At 43.7% G+C, this 18,710-nt stretch overlaps 1 protein-coding gene across 2 annotated transcripts; it reads left to right on the top strand.

Annotated features, from left to right (window-relative positions):
• Positions 1–1,437: 1,437 nt before the first annotated feature.
• On the top strand, positions 1,438–11,258 carry G6PC1 (glucose-6-phosphatase catalytic subunit 1). 2 transcript variants are annotated; one of them, XM_043467737.1, is made up of 5 exons: positions 1,438–1,698; positions 4,300–4,409; positions 6,716–6,821; positions 7,433–7,548; positions 9,211–11,258. In XM_043467737.1, the coding sequence occupies exons 1-5, from the start codon at positions 1,664–1,666 to the stop codon at positions 9,720–9,722; spliced, it is 879 nt and encodes a 292-aa protein (XP_043323672.1). In that variant the 5' UTR covers positions 1,438–1,663; the 3' UTR covers positions 9,723–11,258. The 2 variants fall into 2 exon arrangements, with proteins under 2 accessions (XP_043323672.1, XP_043323661.1); XM_043467726.1 differs by having other exon boundaries at positions 1,443–1,868.
• Positions 11,259–18,710: the final 7,452 nt, after the last annotated feature.

Below are 18,710 nucleotides of genomic sequence, written 5' to 3'. Positions count from 1 at the left end.
TCACCCCAGCTCTCCCAGCAAGGAGTGGCAGGATAAGGATGCCTGGGCCAGCAGAGACAGTAGGGTCAAAGGCAGTTAAATTCTGCTGGAGCTGAGGAGGAGCCCAGAGGGGTGGGAATGAGACTCCAGATCATACCTCCTGGATGAGGTTTTAATCATTTCCAGCGTGGAATGTGGTCAACCTTTGCTACAAACTCATTTGCTCTGAGTTTCTTTTCCCTGTCCCTGAACTACCCCTTACAAAGCAACTGTGGACTTGCTAAGGGAGAATTCAGGTGGATTTTAACAAGGTTTATTCCCACTGGCTCTTATCCTTGAAACTGCACCAGTCTGTCACCTGGCTCAGACCCTGCTCTCTTCACAGTCCTAGGTCATCTGAGTGTGAGGTTTTGGTCTCTGTGCTGCTGCAGAATGTTTCCTGCTTGTAGGAGTGAGCAGGCAGCATTGCTTCTCATAACTTGGTGTTTCTTACTTTATTTCTTGTCTACATCCATGGCTATAATAGTACTGTATTGACTTCTTGGTGATTATACTTATCTATCAATCTGCATATCTCCAAGTACGAATGAAAGAAGACTCAAAGTACAAAGCCCTTTCCAGAGTCCCCAGTCCCCAGTTTACTTGTGATTTTATTTAGAACCACTTATTCATCGTATGGCCTTCCCAGGTAGCTCAGCAGTAAAGAATCCACCTGCCAATGCAGGAGACTCGGGTTCAGTCCCTGGGTTGGGAAGATCCCCTGGAGAAGGAAATGGCAACCCACTCCCGTATTCTTGCCTAGGAAATCCCATGGAAGGAGGAGCCTGATGGGTTATAGTCCATGGGGTCACAAAGAGTCAGAGACGACTTAGTGACTAAACAGCAGCAGCAGAAATTCATCATATTGCTTTTGACTGACCCACGAAGCACACACATATGCACTCTACTGCTTATACTTACGTGTTAAAACCCCAAAGGTCCTCACTTTAAGGACGTTAAATGAATTAATCAGTGCATTCAAAGATGATTCTTTTCTGGACCTAAGAGATACAGAGCCAATACTGGAAAGAGGGTTTGATCTCCCAAATCAGAGGCATTTTCCAGATCCTAGTGAAATTCAGAAGTGTCCAGCAATGTGACTGTCCCCACTACAATAGAACTTATTATATTTTAAAATTTAACTATTTAAAAGTTGAATTGCTAGAGCGCCAAGACTTTTCTTTGTTCCCAAATAAGTGCAATTGGAGACTTGGGAAGTCAGACATCTTCGCAAGAACCATGGCAGATTTAGACTCTGTCCTTTGTCTCTGGTCAGGTTTCAGAACCAGGAGGGCAACCCCTTGTACTGTCAAGCAGCAATGCCAAAGTTAATAATTGGCTGTGCCAGCCCATGGCCGATCAGGCTGTTTTTGTGTGCCTGTTTTTCTATTTTACGTAAATCACGCTGAACATGTTTGCATCAACCTACTGGTGATGCACCTTTGATCAATAGATTTTAGACAAAAGTGGTTTTTGAGTCCAAAGATCAGGGCTGGGTTGGCCTGCAGACTGGATACAGGGTGTATAAAACAGAGAGGCAAGGCACAAGCTGATAGCAGAGCAATCGCCACTCAGTCTGAAATAACTGCAAGGGCACAGCCAAAGGCTTCCTGAGTGAGGATGGAGAAGGGAATGAACGTTCTACATGACTTTGGGATCCAGTCAACACACTACCTCCAGGTGAATTACCAGAACTCCCAGGATTGGTTCATCTTGGTGTCCGTGATTGCAGATCTCAGGAATGCATTTTATGTCCTCTTCCCCATCTGGTTCCATCTTCGAGAAGCTGTGGGCATCAAACTCCTCTGGGTAGCTGTGATTGGAGACTGGCTCAACCTCGTCTTTAAGTGGTGAGTAAGAGCCGGACAAAGAGGAAATCAGCAAGGAAAGAGGCTGGCATTGTCTTTGGAAAGGTCTGTCCATCGGAAGTTGCTTTTTCATGCTATTCATGCAATCATAGTTTACTCCCCTCCTGTCTCTGGATCCTCTATAGAAAGAGGAAAGACAGAGAAAACCCTGTCAGTGAGTGAAGATACAGGAAAGGCAATTTCATATGGATGGAAGGCCAGCTAGACCTAGTGAATTATAGGCTATCAGCAAAGAAATGCCATTTTTCTGTTTGCTTGTTTTTGTGTTTTTTTGTTTGTTTTTATGGCTGCTCTGGGTCTTGTTGGCTGTATGTAGGGTTTCCCGAGTTGGAGAGAGCAGGGGCTACTCTCCAGTTGGGGTGCACGGGCTTCTTGTTGTAGTGGCATCCCTTATTGTGGTGCATGGGCTCTAGAGCTCAGGCTTCAGTAATTCTGGCGCATGGGTTTAGATGCTTCGCAGCATGTGGGATCTTCCTGGAGCAGGGATCAAACCCATGTCCCCTGCATTGGCAGGTGAATTCTTAACCAATGGACTACCAGGGAAGTCTGAAACTCCGTTTTATTACCTTGAAGCAGCATAGGTGACACATAGATAGGTGTGTGAAGGGAGAAAGATGAGGTATGAAGAAAGGAGACAGGCAATTTCAAAACCCGTTGTGTGAGATCATGAAAAGCAATTCAGAGACCTCTCTTGTTCAGCCAGCTTTATGTCTTGGGCAACTCAGAGCAACTCTCTGAGTTTCTGTTTTATAATCTGTAAACTTAGATTATCTCTGGGATCTTAATAATTACTATAGTTATCAACAATTGTTGATCCTGTAGTATGTGCCAGGCCACGTGCTAAGCACTTTTTTATAGGGTGTTACTATTATATTACAGATGAAGAGACTAAGGCACTGAGTTAAGTGACTACAAAAACATAGGTAGTAAATGTCAGAGACAGGATTCAAGCCCAGGCAGGCTGACTTCATAGGCAAGGCTCTTAAGAATTATGTTATATCCAGTGCTAATAAACTGACTTTCAAAAGATAAAGAAGCCCCAATTTTAGTATTTGCCAATTTCTAACTGTGTCTGTTATCCCGTTATGACCATTTTCAAGCTATCAATGGGTCTGGCTTGCAAAAACCCTGAATATTTTACAACTGTTAGCCAGTACCAGTTGACTCCAGCATATCACTACTTTGGTCTCTATTTCTTCATGTAGAAAATGAACAGTTTGGACCAGCTGCCCTCAGAGACTTTTACCATCCCTGAAATTATCTTTGTTCACTGTCAGGTGATTCTTAAGATCTCGTCTAGCTTTAATTTTCTTTGGCCATAAACAAGAAAAGTCTTGAACATTGTTACTGGGCTCAGCAGCCCAGGACATATTGGTGGGATTCTGAAATTTCTGTTGAAAAACCTGCCAAGTTTTGTCTATAACTTCCAGTATTCAATAGCATGACCTTAAAAGACAAAAAGATAAAGGATTATTCCAAATATCTGATTTCATGTAAAGAACCATGGATTTTCTCTAACTTTGTAGAGGTCAGAGTTAGTGGCTGTGGCCAATTTTAGTGAGAAGTCACTATTCCTCCACTGCAAGCATCCTGACTGACTCTTCACACCTGTTTCCACAATGAAAAACATGCTTTTAAAGGGGAAGTGGTTTGTCTGCGATATTCTGTTTCAAAGCCAGAGGATACAAAACAAGCAAATAGTAGCTATGTATGTCCTTACAGAAAGTGATTCTGATGGAAACAGAGACCACATCTCCTGGGAGGCTTGTCCTTGGGGCTGGGGCTCAGTCTCTGAAGTCCGGAAGAAACCCAAGACTTTGGAGGCCTGAAGAAACGATCAGTAGGATATGCAAATCCAAGTCACAAGCTGTAATCCCTAGGCATCCTTCTAGGGCAAATTCTTCTCAGGGTTAAAAAAGAAAAAGTTACATAGCTGCTGTCAATCTGCCTGCCAATGCAGGAGCCTTAGGAGACCTGGGTTCTATCCTTAGGTCAGGAAGATCTCCTGCAGGAGGAAATGGAAACTCACTTCGCTCTTCTTGCCTGGGATATCCTATGGACAGAGGAGCCTGGCAGGCTACAGTCCATGGAGTCACAATAGTTGGACACGACTAAGCAACTAAACCACCAGCAGCTGCTGTTAATATGGTTTTGAGGATATGGGATTTATTTATTTACGTTTCAATAAATAATACCTCTGAAGGCAAAATTCATAAGTTCTATAAAGGATGCTCCATAAATGTCTCCCTCCCCTGCTTTTCCCTAACAGCCCAGTTCCCCTTCTTGGAGGGGCTCGTGTTCTGTGTTGGATCTCATAGATCTTCTACCCGAGCTACTCTCTCTTCTTGAAGGTGTGGCATCGGGCCAAAGCATTCCTTCAGTAACTCCAGACCCTGGTTCTGCTTTTTCACAGGGTTCTCTTTGGACAGCGCCCGTACTGGTGGGTTCTGGACACCGACTACTACAGCAACACCTCGGTGCCGCTGATAAAGCAGTTCCCGGTCACCTGTGAGACCGGCCCAGGTGAGAGGCCCAGCCCTCATCCAGACAGAAGCTGGGTGGACCATGCTCCTTGTGGACACCTGGTAACATTTGTGCTGCGTGAAGCTGTCTTTGAAGGGGACATGAGCAGAGCCACTCCTTCAAGCTCTGGTCATGGCCTTGGATTTGGTACAACTCCATCTGAATTCACTTCAGCAAGGCCTTCCAGAATAGCCTCTGACTGCCACTTTGGAATCTGCCTAATGTTTCCAGAACGGAAATTGCTAGTTCAGAGAGGCAAGGGCTCCCTCACAGACAAACGGCTCATGAGAGTAACTGTGCTGTGGCCCTTTGTCCAGGAAGGGAACTTGGTAGAGGCCTGAGCCCCTCGTCATCCTTCCCAGAAGCCTGGCCAGGGAGCTGTGTCCTCCCCAGCTGACCGTTCAGTCCCACACCCTGTCTGTACTTTACTAGTTACACCCAGACGGGCATTGTTCAGCCAAATGATAGATTTCATTTTTCAGTAAGAAAAAGCAATATTCAACCCCTCCACTCCCCTACAGGTATTAGTGTCCCTAAACTCAGGGGCCCCATCCCTGACTCCCAGACTAGGGCGTTGCCCTTAGTTATTTGTTTTCACAAAACCTTGATTCACTTTAGAGTATATTCACTCATTCAGACGTTGTTTATCTAGTATCTGTACCAAACATTGTTCTAGGCACTTGAAATGCCTCAGTGAATAAACCGAAGATCCCTACTGTTGGGAATTCCCCGATGGTTCAATGATTCAACACCTCACTCGGCGCTTTCACTGTGCGTGGGTGCTCAGTTGCTCGGTCATGTCCAACTCTCTGCAACCAACTCTTTGGACTGTAGCCCGCCAGGCTCCTCTGTCCATGAAATTTTCCAGGCAAGAATACTGGAATGAGTTGCCTTTTCCTCCTCCAGGGGATCTTCCCAACCCAGGAATCAAACCCGGGTCTCCTTCGGCTCCTGCATTGGCAGCCAGACTCTTTACCATTGAGCGATCGGGGAAGCCCTCCCTGTCGTGGCTCAGGTTCAGTCCCTGGAACTAAGATCCCGCAAGCTGTGTAGTGCAACTGGAAAAAAAAGGCTCCTACCCTTGTGGAGTTTGTATTTGAATGAGATGTGTGTGTGTGTGTGTGAGAGAGAGAGAGAGATAAAAAATCATAATACACAAGTAAAATATTTAGGATATTAGAAGAAGGAGGAGGAGGAGGAAGAAAGGCAAGGGTTTGTGTGGGGTTCCCTGGAAAGCAGACTCAGATGGAGATGAGCATGCAGGAGGTGCTACACTCAAGAGCAGTACTTGTGGAAGGAAGAGATGGAAGCCACCTGGGCAGAAATCTAATTGCCGTTCAGGCTCAGCTAACCCCATAGGAGCTCTGAATTGATTCAAGGGGACCGGCCTTATACCCCAATAGAGATGAGTGATTGGATGCAGGGGTCCCCCAGGGAAAGGGTAGTTCTGATCAAGAAGGCTCTCATCAGCCCAGGGCAATGTCCAGTGAAGTCTGAGCACTGACGGCCACCTGCAATCACACTCTCAACAATAGAAAGGAAAAATAAACTCTTTAGTCCAGAAAAGGATCTGGTGGCACAGGGCCCTCCACCTTTCAGGGAAAGGAGACCAGGAACAGCCATTGGATGCAGTGTTAAATAGAGTGGTCAGGATAGGACTCACTGAGAAGGAGAAATCTGTGCAAAAACTTGAAGGAGGCAAGAGAATTAGCCAATAAACCCTGGAGGAAGAGGTGTCTGGATAGAAAGACCAATGTCACAGACACTGAGGAGGGAGTGTATTTAACAGAGAGCAATGAGGCCAGCATGGCCAGAGCTGAGCGAGCAAAGAGAGTAGAAGAGAGGTAATGGAAGGCAGATCGATTTGCAATTATATACCCAGCAGGCTGATTCTGTGTGTAGTCTCTAGACTGTATACAGACTGTATAATCTCAAGGGCTGAGGCTTTCTCTAACTGTGCCACCCACTGTTCTCCCAGAGCCTAGCACATTGCTGGGCATGTAGTAGGAGCTTAATAGTTAGGTGTTACATAGATAACTAAATAGGTAAATGAATGGATGGCAGGAGGGGTAGATGGGTGGAAGGATGGATGGGTGGATAGATAATTGAATGAACAGATGAAAAGATAGATGGCTGGCTGGCTGGATGTAAAGATGCATAGATGGCTGGCTGGCTGGATGGATGGATGAAAAGATGGAAGGAAGGATGAATGCATGGATGGATGGATAGATGATGCCCCCTAGCAATCTCCCAGATGAAGATTTTTTAGCTTTGGTTCATTCATTCATCTCTTTCCTATTCTTTAGGGAGTCCCTCTGGCCACGCCATGGGTACAGCAGGTGTATACTATGTGATGGTTACATCCACCCTCTCTATCTTTCGGGGAAAGAAAAAGCCAACCTACGGATTTCGGTAATAGCTCTGGGTTGTGGGTGGTGGATGGCAGGAGGTGGCTCTCTCTGTAGCAGACATACCACTTGCTCTTCCTCCATGCCCCCTGCCCACCTCATGCCTTGGGTTGGTACTGATAAGAGTTGTGGCAGTTCTGCTGGGAGTGAACATTAGGGTCACAGAATGTTAGGGCTAAAAGGGACCCACATGGGCAACGTCTAATTTTACAGATCAGGAACAAGGCCTAACATAACAGAGGCTTTCTCAAGATCAGCTAGTGAGGAAGAAGCAGGCTGTAAATAAAAGCCCATTTCCATACCAAACATTGCGATGCCCCATCCAGGTTAAAATAAACAAACAAGCAGAAGACATTACTTTTATGGGGAATTCTGAGTATGCAGCCACTGAGTGAATCTTTCATTATGAAACATAAAATAGGGAGGTTGAAATTCACATACACAGGGGTTCACCACTTGCCACGGCTATCTTTGAAATTTTGAGCAGTCTTCAATTTACAAAAAATTCCACTAATGTAACTTGAGTTTGCCAGGCTCCAGTGCTCCTGCTGAGGCAATTCTCTTTGGTGAAGGATCTACATCTGGATTTTCTTATGACTGCCTCTTCCATCGCAGGTGCTTGAATGTCATGTTGTGGTTGGGATTCTGGGTCGTGCAACTGAATGTCTGCCTGTCACGGATCTACCTCGCTGCTCATTTTCCCCATCAAGTTGTTGCTGGAGTCTTGTCAGGTACCAACTGCTCTGGTTCCCTCCCTCCAACCCCCACCTACACCATTCCTTCCTAATCAAGACAAAATGCAGCATTCCAGCCATGTTCTGTGTATAATCAACACTGTTAGTATTTCAGCGGGTTGGAAGTCAAGGGTGGGCAATTTAAAGGACTCATTTGTATGGGAGTGCCCAGATCTACACAATTAAGTGTGCTTCAGAAAAATGACAAGACAGCAAACTTACCCAGTTGACTTTGCCTAAAATCTCTGAGATATTTTTACATTCTTTATTTCTTACAGCTCTTCAACTGGAAGTGGGCCCTAGGTTAGGGTTAAGAAAATCTATCAAATTTAACAAATTAACACAATGTCCTTGGAAAGCTCTTTATTTAAATAAATTCATTTGCAAACCTAATAGATACCCACAGCTGATCTTTATTATAGGTTCTGTGTTTCAAATATGTTGTTTTCTTAGATCCAGCTAATAACGGGCAGAAAAGACTTAGGTAAGTTAAGTTTAAGAAAGAATTTCTTGACTTTGTGGGAAGCACTAGAATATAAGACCTTAGGGGAAATGTGGAATTTTCCCCCTGGAGACCTGAAAAAGCAGAGGAGAGCAGCATTCACAGAAGCATTTTGAGAACAAGAAAAATGATGACTTCCTGGCAACTATGAAATTAACACAGCATTATAGCACTGGGTTCCATGTTTGAGGAAGAGCCTGGAAGTTCATGTTACATGAAAGATCTGGGAAAGTTTAAGTCAGAAAGAAGAATAACTATCTTTATTTTTTGAGTTCCCAATCTGTTTTGTCTAGTCTTTTCCACCCAGCTTATTATTTTTAAACTGAAGTATAGTTGATGTACAATATCATGTTAGTTTCGGGTGTTCAGCAGAGTGATTCAGTATATATATATTCCTTTTCAAATTCTTTTCCCTTATAGGTTATTATGAAAAGAGTTCCCTGTGCTATATAGTAGGTCCTATATCTATTTTATATATAGTAGTGTATATATGTTAATGCCAACCTTCTAATTTATCCCTCACCCCTGAGAATGAAAAAAAAAGTGAAAGTGATAGTCACTCAGCTGTGTCAACTCTTTGCAACCCCGTGGACTGTAGCCCACCAGGCTCCTCTGTCCATGGAATTCTCCAGGCAAGAATACTGGAGTCGGTAGGCATTCCCTTCTCCAGGGGATCTTCAAGTGTGTTTAAATGTGTTAACAGAGGCTCTAGAGTTACTTACAAACTCCTGCGAAAAGAATTGAGACTAATCAGTTCAGTTCAGTTGCTCAGTTGTGAGAGAGAGGCTTTAGCTCAGCACAAAGAAGTACCTTCTAATATCAAATTCACGCAAAGATGAAATGGGCTGCCTGAGTGGGAGTGAGCTCTCCACCCCTGAGGGTATCCAAGCAGAGACAGGAGGACCACCCCTGACCCTCCTCCCAACACAGGAAGTTTGCATGTGGTGGGGGGGAGTAAGTGGCATATCTCTTCCGTCTCAAAGAATCTATGACTGAGGACAGGCTGGGAAAAAACCAAAAGACCCTCTAATCTGGCCTCTGTGATTTAACTCCACAATGGTGGGACAGGTGGCAAGTCAACCATTGTTCCAAACTCACCTCTAGCTGACGGGCCAGCATCTTCCCCAGTTCTCATGGTCATTCCTTCTTCCACTCAGGCATTGCGGTTGCCGAGACTTTCCGCCACATCCAGAGCATCTACAATGCCAGTCTCAAGAAGTACTTTCTCATCACCTTCTTCCTATTCAGTTTTGCCATTGGATTTTACCTGTTGTTAAAGTGGCTGGGGGTCGACCTGCTGTGGACTCTAGAGAAAGCCAAGAGAAGGTGTGAGCGGCCAGAGTGGGTCCACATTGACACCACGCCCTTTGCCAGCCTCCTCAAGAATCTGGGGACCCTCTTTGGCTTGGGTCTGGCTCTCAACTCCAACATGTACCGGGAGAGCTGCAAGGGCAAACTCAGCAAGTGGTTCCCATTTCGCCTCAGCTGCATCGTGACCTCCCTCGTCCTCTTGCACCTCTTTGACTCTTTGAAACCCCCCTCACAAATCGAGCTGATCTTCTATGTCCTGTCCTTCTGCAAAAGTGCAACGGTGCCCCTGGCATCTGTCAGCCTCATCCCCTACTGCCTCGCCCGGGTGCTGGGCCAGCCCAACAAGAAGACTTTGTAAGGGGATATGGAGTCTTCAGGATTGAAAGCCAATGACTCTGCCAAGGATTGAGGATGGTTAGGGCCTTCTGCCAGCCCCTCGTGAGGCCAGAGGGACTAGAGTCAGCTCAGGCGGCCCCCCTTCCCCCTTTGCAATTCTAATTGTATTAGGTGATGTTTTATTGAGAAGCTAGAGAAAGCTTTTATTTGAGAAAGCCTTATTGGAAGGTGGGTCGTTCTGGATTTTCCCTGTGAAGGTGTGCTTTTTTTTCTGTCAGTACAAAGGCAAGACTTCTTGGTAGTAATAGTAGTTTAGTTGCTAAGTCAAGTCCAACTCTTGCGACCTCATAGACTGTATCCCACCAGGCTCCTCTGTCCATGGGATTCTCCAGGCAAGAATACTGGTGTGGGTTGCCATTTCCTTCTCCAGGGGATCTTCCCCACCCAGGAATCAAACTCCGGTCTCCTGCCTTGCAGGCAGATTCTTGACCGACTGAACTGTGAGGGTAGGTTCAGCTCATGATGCCAGGCTGGGAATCACAAGTGAATTTCCCTTTTTTATTTTATTTTTTTTGTCCTTTTTTATTTTTAATGGCAACATATTTAATTTATGAAAGTTACCTTGCAGGTACAGAATATGTTTATGCTAAGAGTCAGTCACCACTAAAAAGTCAATTCTTTATTAAATCTTCTAGGTAACAACTGCATTTTCTACTCATGCTCATCATTACCCAGAAAAGGAGAAAGGAGCTGTGGATTTGGTAGGAAAAGAAGGATTGATTAAGGATTTTTTAATATCTTGCATACCCTGAAAATTGTATGTCAAACAATATCTTAATGACTTTGATTATATTCCAATCTTTGGGTAAAAGACTCTCAACAGTGGGTGACAACTTCAAGTACAATTAATCAGTGGTTAGTGAAGTAATTCTGCTTGTATTTTTCTATTATATATCCATGGTCATCGTATTTACTGAGATTTCTGAATGGCTGTGGTGACCTGGATATTGTACTAGGTCAGAAACTTTGCACAAAGTCAGCTTATCCTTCCATAACATTTAATCTTTCTCCTTACTAGCCCAGCTCTGCTTTCCCCAGAATTTTCCACTGATTTTACACCCACCCTGCTGGATCCTCAGATGCCTGAAGGCGACTCTGTAGTGGTGCTTTTGTATGTTTCAGTTAAGCTCTTAAATCTTAGGCAAAATGGTGAGGAGAGGGCCAGGATTCCTCTCTCCAGAAGGTCACTCCAATGTTACTTTTGATTCCTGGAGGGTAAATATGACTCCTTTCCATATCCGAAACCAATCAAGAGCACATTCTTGGAGGAAAAGCCAACTCCTCCTTTTTGCCTGTTCTCTTGTCTCAACTGATTCGCAGACTATGTTCTTTAAAAAAAAAAATGTTGAAGCCTATTTATTTGAGAGTCCTTGTTTTTTCTACTAATTATATAGCTCACCATATATTATCATTCACACCAATCATCCTGGTCATAACATCTTTGCAAAGAAAAATATATACAGGCAGTATTTTATTAAAACAACATTTTACTTAAGAATGAAGTCTTGTTGATTACTATATTTTAGAGGTAATGTGATCTGAAGCTTCTAATTCTGGCTCAGCTAAATTTCTAGCTCTTTCTCTAGTTCCCTAAACAAATAATTTGGTTTCTTTGTACTTACATTTTCTTTTTGGAAAAGGAAGCTGTTTTATCTTGGGTTGGGCCAGAAGTCCCAATAGGGCTACAGAGACTTATGAAGTGTCAACAAGGGCACAGGCAGAGTTGAGCATATCAACATAGGCACAATATTGTTGGCCAAGATGGAACATTAGTTACCAGACCACAGCGCAGCACGAGTTGCTTTATGGGGTCAAACTGCAACTTGAGAAGAGACATGAAGGATCATTACCAAACTAAGCAATCAGGGAATGTAAGTCGTAGTAGCAGAATAAGGCTGAGCCGACTTGGGAGTTCTCCGGTGGCTCAGTGGTTAGGGCTCTGGCACAGGTTCCGTCCCTGCCTGGTCTGGGAACTAAGATCCCACACACTGTGCAGTGCTGCCAAAAGGATTTAAAAAATAAAAATAAAAAGACTGAACAGACTATGGAATCCAGTATCCTGGTGTCAGCAAGCTTTTTGGTTACAGTTAAGAAAGTCTGAACAGAGCAAGTCATAGCAGCAAAGGATGCTCAGAGATACTGAAAGTGTCGCTCCAGGATTTATTTTTATCCTGGGTGCAGAGTCCCAACCTCCAAAAGCCTTGACTCACCAGCATAACTCTGGATCTACTGAGAGTGAGACCTGATCATTCACCTCAGAATGCTGGGGACTTCCCTGGTGGTCCAGTGGTTAAGAGTCTGCCCACCAATGCAGGGGACATGGGTTCGATCCCTGGTTTGGGAAGATCCCACGTGCCTTGGGCAACCAAGCCGGTGTACCACAATTACTGAACCCACACTTTAGAGCCTGTAAGCTGCAACTGTTGAGCCTGAGCACTGCAATTAGAGAGTAGTCCCCACTCACCTCAACTAGAGAAAGCCTGGGCACAGCAGCAGAAAATTAAAAAAAGAAAAAGAATCTTGGGATGTGAATTTTTAGGGAAAGTTGAGTCCTCCTACAGAATTTGATTTATTTGGGGTTGTTGGCGGGCAGGGGGTGCGGCGAGCACCAGGCCCCTCTGAGATGCTAATGGTCTCATCAGGGGAGAAGAGAAATGGTCTTGTTCAATTTGAATTTGTTAGGTAGTTAGAATAGGGAAAAAGAGTCCAAAATGGCGGTGGCTAAAAGACCTGGAAGGGAAAGCCTGCGAAAATAGAACAAAGGAAGGTCCGAGGACCGGAGTGAGAACCTCAGGTAAAACAAACAACGCTCCTGCCTAAGCCCAATTTACATAAGAAAGGCCCAGGGACAGAGAAACATATAAAAAGAGGAGCCAAAGCCCTCTTCTCCCTTTTTGGCTCCCTCTCTCTTTCTTCTAAGAAAGAGCTTAAGTCAATTCCCTGGCAATCCAGAGGTTAGCACTCCTCACTCTCAGTGCTGAGGGCTCGGGTTCGATCCCTGGTCAGGCAACTGAAATCCCACAAGTCATGCGGCGTAGCAAAAAAAAAAGCAAGAGCCTAAAAATCATGCTGAGCCTCTGGGTCAGAAACTAACTTACTATCTGCAATCAAGATAGCACAAGAAGATAGAATTACCACAAAGAACTTTTGGCATAGATCTATATAAAAGGGTAGAAAGTAAAGAAACGCTGTGGAAGATTTTTAGATCAGAGATTCCACCAATGCAGGACTGCTATCTTTCGCTGGGACAGGCAAAGTCTAGAAATGGACAGCCCTAAAGGCTAAGAGGGCCTTCCTCGTGGCTCAGATGGTAAAAAATCTGCGTGCAGTGCAGGAGACTTGGGTTCAATTTTGGGGTGGGGAAGATCCCCCGGAGGAGGGCATGACAACCCACTCCAGTATTCTTGCCTGGAGAGTCCCATGGACAGAGGAGCCTGGCGGGCTACAATCCATGTGGCTTGAGGAGCAGATCTGTGATCAAAACATGCTAATACATTGGTTATTTTACAAATTGATCATGGGCTGACACCCTTCTCGGTTTTACCCATCACGAGCTCTTAGCCTTTGTATTAGCTGCTCAGTCATGTCCGTGTGTGCAGTGTGTGAACTACACAAGTTACAGATATATGTTTACTTTAGACGTGACTTGTGAATCCTCAGGATGGCAGTAAGTTTAAATGACCAATAACCATTTAATTCTTTTTCTTTCTTTCTTTTTTTAAATTATGAAAGTATGATAACACATTTACAGGAGACTTGGAAAACACAGAACAAAGTTACATATAGTTTTGCTATATATTACAATTATTTTTTGAATAGATAAATCATGATTTTTAGTTGGAGTTTCAAGAGAAAACTCTCAAAAATTAATAGAATGAATATACAGAAAAGTAGAAGGATATAGTAGGCTTGAAAATCACCATGAGCCAATTCAACATAATTAAGATTTATACAATTTTCACACAACAGTAGGATACAAATTCTATTCAAGTTCCCATAGACTGTAAATTAGGAGACACTGGACCATATCCAGGGACATAAAATAAGATGCAAAGATTTCGTGATCTAAAGGTATTGAAATCATACAGAGTCTATTTTCTTATTACTGTAGAATTATGTTAGATCTATAGTACGCTAGATTTATGTTAGAATTATTATTAATTATGTTAGAATTATGTTAAATCAATATCAAAAGATATTTGAAAATAATCCACAAGTTTGACCAATGACTGTTTTAAACCAAGGTCCACATTATGTTATAATACAATTTGACAGATTGGTCTAACAGTCTTTTCATTTTGAGGAGATGGGTTTAAGGATGATACAAACACACACACACACCATACAATTGTATCCTTGGCCTAGGAAAGCAGACCCATTAAGAGAATGTAAATTCTGCTGTCTGAGCCAATGCTGCATCACCATGGCGTGCCCAAAGGCTTAAAGTTTTTGTTTCTGTTTTTTAACAAAATTTATAATAGATTTAAAAAATTTATAGCAACTTAATTGAGATGTAGTTCACACACTGCACAATTCACCCAAAGTGAACAATTCCAGGGTTTTTAGCATATTCAGAGAATTGTACAACCATCACCACAAAATGATTTTAGAACATTTTCTGTCTCTCCATAAAGAAACCCCACACTGGGACTTCCCTGGTGGTCTACTGGATAAGAATCTACCTGCCAGTGCAGAGGACACAGGTTTGATCCCTGGTCTGGGACGATTCCACATTCCACAGAGCAAGTCAGCCTATGTGCCACAACTGCTGAGTCCAAACTTCTAGAACCCATGCTCCACAAGAGAAACCACCGCAATGAGAAGTCCACACACCGCAATTAGAGAGTAGCCTATGCTCACTGCAACTAGCAAAAGCCCATGTGTAGCAATGAAGACTCAACATAGCCAAAAATAAAATAAAATAAGTAATTTAAAAAAAAGAAACCCCACACCCATTAGAAGTCACCTCCATCTCACCCCAACCTGCTCCACCCTCGGCCACCACTGATCTACTTTCTGTCTCAAACATCTGCCTGTTCTAGACATTTCATATGAATGGAATCACACAACATGTGACCTTTGGGGTCTGGCTTCTTTCATTTAGCATGATGTCTTCAAGGTTCATCTATGTTGTAACATGTATTAGTACTTCATTTCTTCTTAAAGGCAAAGAATATTTCATTGTGTGGATAAATTTTGTTTATCCATTCCTTAGTTGATGGATATTTGGATTGATTCTACTTTTTGGCCATTATCAACAATACTGCTATGAACCTATGAACATCTGTGTACAGGTTTTTGTATAGATGTATGATCTCATTTCTCTTGGGTATACCCCTAGGAGTGGAACTTCCAGGACAAATGGTAACTCTACATCTAACCTCTTAAGGAACTATCAGACTGTTTTCCCAAAGGTCTAGAAAGGAAAAGTTTTACAGTGTTCTTGGTTTGCCATCTCTTTTGATTTTTTAGGATCATACCCTACATCAGAATCGTCTAATTATTTGCTTTGGGAGGGTTTCAAAGCAAGATGGATCAGGTGTTCAGATTTACATGATGAAATATCAGTGGGCACCTCCCACTTTTGTTGGTAATGATTTACTGTTCCAAGAGTATTTCATTTGAAGACACACAAGGATATTTGAAGTTCCAGTCCTAATCAACTGACTAGTTGTTTGTAAACTGTCAAACTTCGCTGAGTTGTTTGCTGAAAATCATTACTTTAGCTGTTGAATTATTAATGTTTATTGATTTGACTCTGCAGTAATTGCCAAACTAAGACAGATGCCTTTAAGGCACATATGTGTAAATAAAATACCACAATAACATTTGTATCCAGGAGTTTTTCAAAAGCCTCTTGAGAATGAAAAACACTGTCCAAAGAGCCTTCTGATGATGTTATTAAGGAAAGAACTGACTAGAAATGATATGACGAAGCAGTCAATATAAGTCACTTCCATTACGGGACCAAGAACCTAATTCATCTGGAAGAGAAATCAGCAGTCATATAGTCCAATGATGGGCAACCCAAAGTCCAAGATCTAATTTTAGAGAGAAAGGTAAAAAAGCTGCCTCTGGGTTGCTGGTTTCTTCATGAAAAGAAAAAAGTTTAGAATATTTTTCTTTTTCCTGAATTGGCCCTTATTTTTTTTTTTTAGGTGTTCACTATTAATTCTATTCAAAAAATATTTTTTTCATTTCATAGATACAGAAATGAAGGTCTAGAGAGGTAAAACAGCTCTTTTAAGGCACATGAGTAACCTCTCCTCAGGTCTCCTGCTTCTTAGCAGGGAACAATCTCCTCTTTGCCTGACTCCAGCATTTACCTGAGCAGCGAGGTCAACAGGCAGCAGTTGCCACAAAAGTGAAAGACAGAAGTGACTAGTAGAGCAAGTTTATTTGAACCAGGACCAGGGTCTGTTAAGCAAATTAAGCCACAGCTATTGAATAACTGTGTTCAAGGTAGCCTGTTCCTAATTAAGTTACGTGCTCCTGTCTTCCTTTGCTTTCATAAATCTTTCCAGGGCAGGAGTGTAACTACAACAAGAAACGACTTGATGTTTTTATGGGGATTTTTTAGCATGAGGGTAGTTTTCCAGTCAGCAGCTTTTCAGTGCTTTCTTTCCTGCCGTCTCCTGGCTTTCTTCTTTTGATATTCACATTCTGTGGTTATTGCCTTCCGCTCAGCTCAACTGCACTTCAACGTTTGATGGCTAACCGGATTTCTCTCATTCTGCACCATTATGGAAATGGGGATTCCAATTATCTTGGGTTTTTTAAATTTTTATGTTGTTTATTTGGCTGAGCTGGGTCTTAGTTGTGCTATGAAGGCTCTTCATCTTAGTTGCAGCATGTAGAATCTAGTTTCCTCACCAGGGATTGAACCCAAGCCCCTTGTATTGGGAGCATGGAGTTTTAGCCCCAGAGACATCCAGGGAATTCCTGTCTTTAAGAGCTGCAATTCTTCCCTCCAGACCAAAAAGAATGAAAATCTGATTCCTTCTCTTTCATGAAGAAATTTTTTGGACTCTGGCTGTGGCATGCAACCGTGAAAAGAATGCCATCTTTTCACCTCTATCTTTCTCCTCCTTCAACCCCAGCCCATCGGCAACCCTGCCACTGATTCCTACTTGATCTTCCTAGTAATGAACTCAGGGAAGCCTTTGGACAAGTATGAATAGGCTTAACTAATAGTCCAAGTGGCATAAATTATGTTACCAACCAGCGTTCTTGGCCTTCCCCAGTCAATAGAAATTGACTAGAGGCTGGACAAGAAATGTAGGCAAGGCTACACTGGGGCCCCTGCTGCAGCGGTGGGGAAGCAAAAACAAGCAACAGTTTCCCTTCCTTGTTTCCCAAAGAGGGGCGAGCTTGTTCCTCATATAAAGTGAGGGTAGGGGTGCATCCAGGGGTTGGGCTGGCAGGGTGGCTTAGGTAGCTTGCCCACCCCTTTGGTGATATTGAGTGCAGGGGACATGCACAGTACCCTGCTTTTGGTCCTGACAACCTGTTTTTGCTCCCAGCTTCTCAGAATTGGCAGTTGGGATTTTTGGTCTTTTTGTAGCTTCTATTTATTTAATTTTGGCTGCTTTGGGTCTTCATGTCGTGAGTGGGCTTCTCCCTAGATGCGGTCTGTAGTTGCAGTGCATGGGCTTAGTTGCCCTGTGGCATGTGGAATCTCAGTTCTCTGACTAGGGATTGAACCCGCGTCCCCTGCACTGGAAGGCGGATTCTTAACCACTGGATAACCAGGGAAGTCCCTTTCTGTGTCTTTTGTATCTTGTTGTCCAGAATTTGCCCCAACTACACAGACATGCAGCTATTTTTATTCCGTTAACGTTTCCTTGTATTTTACTACTCAGAGAGACGTTTGTCCAGGTGCAAGCACTGTAGCATGCAACAAAGGGCCCCGGGTCTCAGCCTGTCTCTCCGTCTTTATTTTTTATATAATTTTATTTATTTATGGCTGTGCTGGGTCTTCATTGCTGCTTTGGCTGTGAGCAGGGGCTACTCTCCTTGCGGTGCACAGGCTTCTCGTTGTGGTGGCTTCTCTCGTTGCAGGGCACGGGTTCTAGGGGTCACAGGCTTCAGTAGTGGCAATGTGTGGGCTCAGTAGTGGTGGCTCACAGGCTCCAGAGCACAGTCACAATAGTTGTGGCACATGGGCCCACTTGCTCCTCCACATGTGGGATCTTCCCAGACCAGGGATCGAACCTGTTTCTCTGGCATTGGCAGACAGATTCTTCGCCACTGAGCCACCAGGGAAGCCCTGTATCAATCTCGTTAGACTACCAATGCCCTCCTTACCAGTCCATCTTGCCCTCCGTTCAATGACTGCAATGAAATGACAAAGGCATCATGTCTCCCTCCAGACCACAGAGAAACCACCATGGACACCGTGTCAGAGACTCCAAAGGGCTCCTTTGCTCTGGAGGAGCTCAGGGGAGGCCCTCACTGTTGACAGGCATCAGAGCTGATTCAGGAAAAGCTGATGCAGCAGCTCCAGGCTTTAATTTGCTCCCCGAGTTTCGTCAGCATGCTCGCTACTCACAGTGGCCGCCAAACTGTTATCTCCAGAACTCTGCCCTTTCTCATTTCCTACCTACAAAGCTCCACACAGCTGCATGATATGCTTCTAAGAAATTCCAAAGGGCAGGTGACCCCAAACATAATAACTGTCAGACCAGTGAGTTAATTTCTCAAGTTGAGGGTTGGCTGAACTCAACTCGTTTTTTAAGAAAAATAAAAGGGGACTTCCCCGGTGGTCCAGTGATTGAAGTTATGAGCTTCCTCTGCAGGAGGCATGGACTCCCTGGTTGGGAAACTAAGATGCTGCATGGTACAGCCATAAAAAAAAAAAAAAGACCTGAGGAGGATTCTGCCACTTAGGGCTCTCTAACCAAAAAGGGCTCGAGATTTCCAAGTTCCAAGTTGTTACAGGTTTTCTTTG

Source organism: Cervus canadensis, chromosome 1, assembly GCF_019320065.1.
Source record: "Cervus canadensis isolate Bull #8, Minnesota chromosome 1, ASM1932006v1, whole genome shotgun sequence".
Classification (NCBI taxonomy): Eukaryota; Metazoa; Chordata; class Mammalia; order Artiodactyla; family Cervidae; genus Cervus; species Cervus canadensis.
This window is presented reverse-complemented; position numbering and strand designations above follow the sequence as displayed.

What these genes read in the sequence shown, in the direction of transcription:
- G6PC1 (XM_043467726.1), top strand. Translation starts at nt 1,639, where the DNA reads ATGGAGAAGGGAATGAACGTTCTACATGACTTTGGGATCCAGTCAACA. An exon ending in CTCAACCTCGTCTTTAAGTG is followed by an intron (nt 1,869 to 4,299) that starts GTGAGTAAGAGC and finishes GCTTTTTCACAG; the next exon opens with GGTTCTCTTTGGACAGCGCC. An exon ending in CACCTGTGAGACCGGCCCAG is followed by an intron (nt 4,410 to 6,715) that starts GTGAGAGGCCCA and finishes CCTATTCTTTAG; the next exon opens with GGAGTCCCTCTGGCCACGCC.